The 8621-nt window shown below is 40.8% G+C and overlaps 1 protein-coding gene across 1 annotated transcript; it reads left to right on the forward strand.

Annotated features, from left to right (window-relative positions):
- Window positions 1–2946: 2946 nt before the first annotated feature.
- On the forward strand, window positions 2947–7201 carry LOC144645522 (neuropeptide FF receptor 2-like). Its single transcript, XM_078505099.1, has 3 exons — window positions 2947–3482; window positions 4483–4729; window positions 5579–7201. Exons 1-3 carry the CDS (start codon window positions 3326–3328, stop codon window positions 6276–6278), a joined length of 1104 nt encoding a protein of 367 aa, XP_078361225.1. The 5' UTR covers window positions 2947–3325; the 3' UTR covers window positions 6279–7201.
- The last annotated feature ends 1420 nt before the right edge of the window (window positions 7202–8621 follow it).

The following is an 8621-nucleotide window of genomic DNA, read 5'->3' on the forward strand; positions in this document are numbered from 1 at the left end:
TGGCCTTACAGACACGTTTTTGCCCCATCAGGTGCTGTAGCGGTAAGTTTTCAATCTGCGCAATGCACTGAATGATCGTTCAGCAGAACACGATGTATCACATGGATATGAACCACGTAAAGAAACTCTGAAAACAACCCTGCTGAAAACTTAGCAAATATATTATTCTCTCATTTTGCATTTCTAAAACAGTCATATAGCCTATTCCGCGCACATTACGAAAACTCACGCACATTTTCTACTCGGCTTCCAGAATCTCGCTGTCGATTTTGTAAAATTTAGCAACGTGGAGAAACTATCTTTATCAGTTGTTTAACTGTGACAGAGATTTGCAGTACAGTGCCCAACAGTAAAAGAATTTAAAATCTGTGAATTGAACTGGCTTTAACACGCCGACTTCAGGTTAAAACTTCAAAAAAAAACTTCTTAAAAACTGGCTTTGCCCAAATTTCTCTTGCTGCCCAAAAAATCTGTGTTGCCCAAAATTTGGGGGGGGCTGCAGCCCCCCTGCCCCCCGGCCCGTACGCCTATGCCCAAGTGGAGTACTGGGCGTAAAAAATAATCGGGAGCCTGTTCGCAGGTAGACTTGCCCCAAGTCGCTCGTTTTGTGTCAATAGAGTTACTTCAGTAAGATTGCTTTTGTTCGTGGAGCGGAAATGCACGAAGCACACTGAATGACACACTAAATGAAATACTCGAAAAGTCACCCACCACCATTTTCAATTTTTCAAGTATTTTTCTGTTTTTCAAGCTTTTCAATGTTTCAACCTTCGGCTCATTCAGCATAAAAAATTACAAACTCGATTTTGTTAAACCTCTAAAAATTTCACTTAACCATTGAAGTTCAAATACGGAAGGGCGATACTCAGAAACCATTTTTTGAAGTAGCTTTCGAACAACTTTTTTTTTAACTTTTTGTTGTTGTTGTTTTGTTTTTGTTTTTAGCAACGTTTGGGCAACTTTTTGAGAAATTTCAGTCGAGCGGGCGTCAAAGTGCGGGCGTCATGTGTTGTCAACAAAACGTCTGGAACCAGACATGAACGCCCAAGGCATTTATACCTGACAAGTTAATTATTCATATGTAAAATGGAACGGAAACAGTAAACTTCCCTAAAAGTTTAAAACAGCCGCTGCGAAGCATTGCACTTTCTTCGTGAGAAATATTTTGCTTTGGGCTTAAAATTCAGGGTAGCCTGCGAACACGGCTCCCAAGTGTTAACCCCACTCGGGAGCCTGTTCGCAGGCTAAATTCAGGGCCACTCAACGCTACAACACAAGCTCAAGATAGGAAGCCAACTGTCAGGTAATTTGAAGTACCGAAAAGCTATGTTAAACTTGTAAGTCCCATTCCGTATATGGTAGATCGTTTAGCAATACACTTTTCAGTAAAGTTTTTAATCCACAACGCTGATTTTCTTTTTATGGTTACTATTTTGTGAAAATGCGTTGTTAAACAGCACTAAAACATCAAAAAATACACATCACTTACTATTTTTCCTATTGAGCTAATGCTTACCCTGATGTACATAAAAATACGACTACAATTTGCCTTTGTCTTTAAGTTTTCTCCACAGACTGGAAAAGGGTTGAAGATTTGTGGAAAATTAAGAAAGCACATTTCTTCTTTCTGAATGCTTATTCTCGTGCATTCTAAAGGCTCTCTACAAATGTGTTATGATATTTACAACAGCTCGACGGGCTTATTACACATATTGATACCGTCTGTTGTTACAATTTGCATAAGGTGCGTTATTACAAATGCAACAAGCTTTACTACAAGATGTCATTCCAACCTACGATAGGTGTCACGAAACGGTCAAAATTGTGATTTTATAACAACTCACGATAGTACATGGCGGGAGGGGGTGGGGGGGGGGGGCAGGTTAAAAAAAACCGCAGGTTTACATCCTTTTAAAAAAGAAAGCCTTCTCTCTTTTGGATCCCGGGCCTAGATTGCCCACTCAGAAATGTCTCTGTTATTAAAAATGGTTGGAAAGGGTTCATGCGTGACACGTGAAAAGGAAAAAAATAGTCCGTGACGCGTGAAAATAGGGCAAAAAGTATACCGTGACGCGTGAAAATAGCAAGAAAAGACCAGAAGTACAAAAACACGTGATTCGTGAATTCTGCTGATTCAAGTACACTTGACGTGTGAATTTGGTTAAAATTTGTGCGTGAATCGTGATCACGACAGTTCTCTCGTCTGGTCTACAACGTGAAAAGCGCGAGGAAAAACTCACAAGTCGATTATTTAGTCGACAGTCGAAGTCAAAATGACAGAAATATCGCCGTTTGACGTTTTATTAGTTTTTCAATGTGGCAGCTGGTATCTTACAATTCCAACAACTGGAGTGGCGAAGTGGCCTATCCATGCGCGCCACAGAACAAAACAAATTTCCTTCAATCTTATCCATATAGCCCGCCTTTCCATTGGTCGGCACCAAAAGCGCACTCTTTGCGTTCAAGTTTGGACATTCGCGAAATCTAATTGGCTGACAATCGATAAAAGCACTTTGTGCAAGCTAAAAAATCGCAGTCGACAAGCTTGAGTCCGCCTTCTCAGTGCTGAGCAAAAAAAAGGGGGGGGGGGGTCAGAAGACGACTTTGGACTTCTTCTTCTTTCCTTTTCCCACAGGCATGCGCAGGAGGTGGATAAGACGGAAAAAAGATACAAGCACTGATTTGGAGAGGCAAAGATTTGTTTGTCCAAGCTATTCTTTTTGCCAATTATCAGTGAAAAGTGCAAAACGTTTTTGTTGTTTCACGCCACTTTTGTGGGCTTTTTAATTGACTTTTCTGATTATTCATTGTAAGTAAAGCGCCCTGGTTGGTCGAATGCGTAGTTTGCGCTGGCGAACTTGTTTAGTTTAGGTTTTGACAAAGTCAGTACAACAACCTCCCTATTCAAACAAAACGAAGCATGCAATCTGTTTTGACATCCAAGAACAATAGAGCCAAAGTAAAAAGAGAGAAATCATTACAATAATTCTATTCAATATCTATTTAGCAACTAAACATTGAGGGAGAAAAGGTGTTGCGGTGAATGATAATACTTGTGCGTCATCCTTTTTTCAGATCGACAAGTTCTGCTCTATTTTTTTTCTCTGCAACTGCAATCTTTCGAGAACAGCCCGAGAGAGTGAGGTGGTTTGCGGTTCAGTTGTGAATTCAAATCTTCGTTCTGGATTCTAACTACATCACACGTTCTGAAAATATTTACACGGGAATCGTTTTCAAATAGTTTGGTTTCCACGGGGAAAGTTGACACAAGCAGGACGGCAGACATTCTTTTATTGGAAAGACAGTGGGTACTCTACAAGTGAAAATGTCCAACCAAAACTGTTCAACACAGTCAAACGATTCTGAGCTCCAAAACGGTTGCACATCTGTTGGCGGCCAAGGCAACGCTCCTATTTCGTCAGTGGAAAAAATTGCAGCCTTTTCTATAGTGTATGGAGTATTATTTCTTTTCGCCGTCGTAGGTAAGTAGGTTAATGCTTTAACGAGGTTCTACTAATTACTTGAGTGAAAACAAAGGTTAAAGAACAGAGTTAGAGACTAAGGAATCTGAAGAATGATAGCATCACAACCTGTACTTATATGAAATGGGCTAAAAATATTAATCCCATTACCCATTCAGCGTTTTATTCAATGGATGAAAGTAAGGGAACAACAGCCTTAGATCTCAGTGTCACACAAAATGATGAATTGACTGTCAGGTGCATTGAACTGTGTCCCGGCCCTAAAAAATTAAAACTGAATTTAATATCAATTATTAAAGCTCACTCTGATACAAAACATGGAAAAAAGCAGCTTAAATGCTGACATTTCTAATCTGGTAACGTGTGGTAAATACAGCTCTTATATGTCCGATATGTAGAAGAAACACAACAATGAGAAACCAATTTAAAGACTTTGGAAGCACTTCACATCAATTTCGTGTTCTATTCTAAATTAATTAGACGAGAGTAGCCGCGGTTTTACATGTCTTGAGTAAATAAACTCACTCTCAGTATTCTAACGATCCCTAAAAAGCCTCAAAACAGTTCTTCCTGTGAGGAAGGTTTTTTTTATTTTCAAAAAAATTTCGACTGTAAAACCTGTCCCATAATATTTCAGTAATTCATCATGTGATTATTTGAAATATGCACAATTGCCAAGAGCAAAACCTGAGATAATCAATTTGGCTTAATTATTTCTACTATCTTCCAATATGTAATATTCTTTCGCTATTTCGTCACGCACATCATGAGCCATACCAATGCAAAGGTCCAGAGTACTAGTCTAACCCTTTTATCGGCTGAGCATATATATAATAAGCGAGGGATACGTAGGGGGAGGAAGGAATTAAACCGTTTAAAAAGACTTTGCAAATTATTAGCAATCAAGTTTCTTTCCTTTTCAATACATAAGCTTGTGAAAATATAATACGCCTTTCCTATCCACATACTAATTGCCTAGGTTTGTTTGTTTATTTTTCAGGCAATGCACTTGTTTGCATCGTTGTCTTCAAGCGAAAAGACATGCGTACAGTGACAAACTTGTTCCTTCTTAACATGGCCATCTCGGACATATTGTCAACTGTCTTTGGTGTTCCAGCACTGCTAGCCTTTGAGATCTCTCCTTTCTACTGGCCTCTTGGAGGTTTCATGTGCCGAGCAACCCGATTGATTTCTGCAATTTCCGTGTCGGTCTCAATTTACACTATGGTGGCCCTAGCACTGGAAAGGTAAATAAAAGTGAACTAACAAGAACGAGGTTTTCTAACCTATCCCTAAGTCCCTTGGCCTAAGTTGACTTATCTCCGGCCCCCTGGCCTACGTTTTTATTCGTCCCGAGTCATCGGTGTACTTTGTCACTCACGCCAATCCCCTAGGCCTATTTTGATTCGTCCCGAGTCCCTTGGCTCACTTTTTTGACTCGCCCCAACTCCCTTGGCTTACTTTGTGACTCTCCACAAGTCGTAACTAGCCAGCGTAGCTTGGCGTTCTATTCAGTCGGGGAGAGCGAGAAATCGCGCGCGCGAGCAAAGCGACGGCGGGGCAGAAGGAAAGTTCTTCGTTACCTTCTGCCTTCCGCCGTCGCTCTGCTCGCGCGCTCGTTTTCTCCCTGACTGACTAGAACGCCAAGCTACGCTGGCTAAGTCGTAACTTACTATTTGAAACCTCCCCTGGCCTATGCTTTGATTTGCTTTAAGTGCCTTCGCTTACTGTTTGACTCGCTCCAAGTCCCTTGGCCCAGTTTGTGACTATCCTGCTAAAAGGCTCCCAAGTGGGGTATAGACAGAAAAATCACGGGGAGCAGAGTGAGCCGAACGCCGTCGAGCGCGATCTTTGCAATTGGCAACGCGCTCGCCTTTCCGATTTTTCCCGATTTTTTTTACAAACACCCCACTAGCTAGGGAGCTTGACTAAAATTGTCGGCCTACCTAGCGGAAACTCTGTCGTGTACGTGTTCGGCTTTTGGCTCGAATTTATGACCATTTCGTGTTAGCTACGCTCGAAGAGAGACGTCTCTTTACTCAGGCTGTTGGAATGACTTAGCTTTAATAATTTTTCCAAATGATATTTCTTCTCAGATATCAAGCAATCGTTAATCCTTTTGACGTTCGCGCTTCCCGTAAAACCTACAGAAAAACAATAATTGTGATGGCTATCACTTGGTTGGCGTCCTGTGCTATTGCTGCTCCTCAGGCGTTTGTGGCCACTACCACAGAGGACCCACCGTTCAAATATTGTTTGGAAGACTGGACTGGCAAAGGCGGGCTGCTGGGAAACCGCGTTTACACTGTTATCACCTTCATCGTCTTATTTGTCATACCAATCATGGTGATATGCGGAAGTTACGTCATAATCATACGCACATTGTGGCAACCGGAACCAGTTCTAGGTGAAGAGGAGAGTGGCTCGCCCACCAGTGAAGGACGAAGCTCACAGCGCATGTACAAGGTAAACAGAGCAAAAAAGAAGAGAAAGACAACCTACATGCTTCTTACAGTGATTGTGGCGTTCTTAATCTGCATGCTCCCGTTTCAGGTCATTACTCTCGTTTCAGTTTTCGTGGAGGTTCCTCCCACAGATGGATATATTCTGCTAAGGAACATTGCTTCCGTGCTGGCTATTTGTTCCATGGTGTGTAATCCCTTCATCTACAGCTTCTTCAGCGAGAAATTTCGCAGAGCTTTCATGGATGTGTTCAGATGCCAGTGTGAGGCTGACAGCCAACAGGCGACCACTACTTCTATCGTTTTAGTTAGTTCTACAGTGCTGCAGAAATGATTTGGGCAAAACTATTTGCCAAGACACAACTCTAGTTCATTTGAATAACCTTTATTGAACATGTGATTACACTCACTGGGGCAAACAGTGAAATTTTAAGATAGTTACCATGGCAACCAGCCACACCATTTGGATCATAGTATTTTTCGAACCTCCATGCAAGGGAATCGAAATTGGTTCGAGAAATAGGCAGTTCGATAAATCGGTAAAATTACAGTGTTCAGTTGACTACTACAACGATTTTTTGTTCGAGTCAGTAACAGGAGGTTAGAGAATCCAAGAGCTAGAGAAATCTGGATTTTAGCTTAACTTATTCAATAGAAAAATGATACAACAGTCGCAACAAATTTAATATTTACATAATGATTTTTGCTCATTACATCGCGATGTATTATTGATAGCTGAATAGGTCGCTGAATAACGTGCAAGTTTAATGGAAACTTCTGTAAATACCACTATTAAATATAAATTTAAAGGTCAATGGTCCTTCAAAAATTGGCTATTTGAGAGAAATGGAGTTGGAAGCTACGAGAGTTGAAGTCAGTCACAAACGTTGGAGAGGGCATTCGAAGAAGAACGAGTAAAACTTCTGATAGTAACTAAGTACTGACTTTTGGTTATGGAAAAATCTCATTATCGACTTTAAAATGTTTGAGTTGATGAGCTTGTGTACACAGCTATATGCAACTCAGCCTGCGTGAGATTTCGCTACAGCGTGAAGTTTTATCCCACTTGAAATGAAGAGTAATATTGAAATTGGATGTTTGAAGGGAAAATACTTGTACTAATTGTACTAAAAACTCTCTATGAGGTGATAGTTGATTCGGCCCCTCGACCCCATCACCTCATAGAAATATCGAACTCATAATTTTATTATCGCGATCAATTATTGCTTCAGAGTATGATAAGTTAAATAAACTGAAACGAACCCGTTTTGTGTTAGTACTTTTCTCACTGTAAACTGTTTCTTCTTTTTTAATTTAGTACAAACTATGCTATGTAAAAAAGTCTTACAGTCTGACAGAATTCTTACGGTTCCCTCTGATACCTCTTTAATTAGACGAGCCCAGGCCGCTAGTGGCCGACGCCCGTCACATGCTTTCGATCGGTAAGTTCTTTTTGTAGAAAGGGTATTGAAGGTGATGCAGTCTGATTGGCCTAGAACAGGCCATCTTTCATCAGCCACTTGAAATTGTCAGGATGGGGGAAGGAGCATGGGACGGAGGGATTATTAGTACTTGTTTTTTACTCCCCCAGAAAATTTGGAAAATTCCTGGAACGGAAATGCTATTTTTAGCATTCCCCCTGATATATTTCATGGGAAAGTTGATGTCATCAAGTGTAAAATGACAGGTGTTTTTTGTGCTTAATTTCCTTCGACATGTTTTTTCTTTGGCTTCTCCCCCTTTGCACGAATGTTTTTCTTGGCATTTTCCCTTGCATGATTTTTTTTTGTTTTTTTTTCACCCTCCCCATCACTTTTCCAATGGTCCGTCCTTATAATGTTCAATATAACACAATAACACTACTAGGCCCGTTTATAAAGCCACATGGCTTCTTGTTTCATTTGTTTTGTCCTTCACTGAAAATTACTTTAAGGGAAGAAAAAGAAAACTTAAAAAAAGTTTCAATCCACTATAAGCTTTAACCAGGCTCAGAAATATTTTTGCTTTCTTCGGCCTGCAAGTAAAGAATATCTCTTAATCGTGATTAAATCGTAGAAAAGCAACAAAGGATTTGGAGCCTGGGGTAATAGTCCAAGATCAGAGTGGCCTGAAATATCCTGGGTTTTTTTAACCCTCCATCCTAGAAGAACTCCCAGAAAACATCGTCGTACTCTGAGAGCAGGGGGGGGGGGGAGGTGACTCTATTGTTTCCAGTTGTTTATTCGTGACCGACTCATCACTGCCAGTATGACGTCACATGGCAACGCGCGAGCGATTCCCTCGGTTTGGTCAGATGAGCGAGATTAAATCGCGAGTACGCCACAGCAGAGGTCCAGAAAGGCTTATCATTAGTGCTTATATCGCTATTGTTCGCTAATTCTTTCCCAGCAGTTAGGTGTGATGCCTTAACTTTCTGTGTGAATGATCTGTTTCTGGTTTTTAGCGCCCGTTTTCCTGTAATTTGGTTATTATTTTAAACTCTTGAACGGGACAATAGGCGGGACCGCCATTTTGCTTTCGGGTCAAGCGAAGTCCATCAAAAACATCCACATTTTCACCCAAACATTTTTCTCAAATCCGCTTCATAATAGGAGGTTTTACTCCTTGAATCTGATTAACGATTAATCTCCGTTGCCTTCCGTGTCGCTTGAGTTAGCCAAACTCCATGTCTTTCCGT

Source organism: Oculina patagonica, chromosome 3, assembly GCF_052425735.1.
Source record: "Oculina patagonica isolate OP01 chromosome 3, crgOcupat, whole genome shotgun sequence".
NCBI lineage: Eukaryota > Metazoa > Cnidaria > Anthozoa > Scleractinia > Oculinidae > Oculina > Oculina patagonica.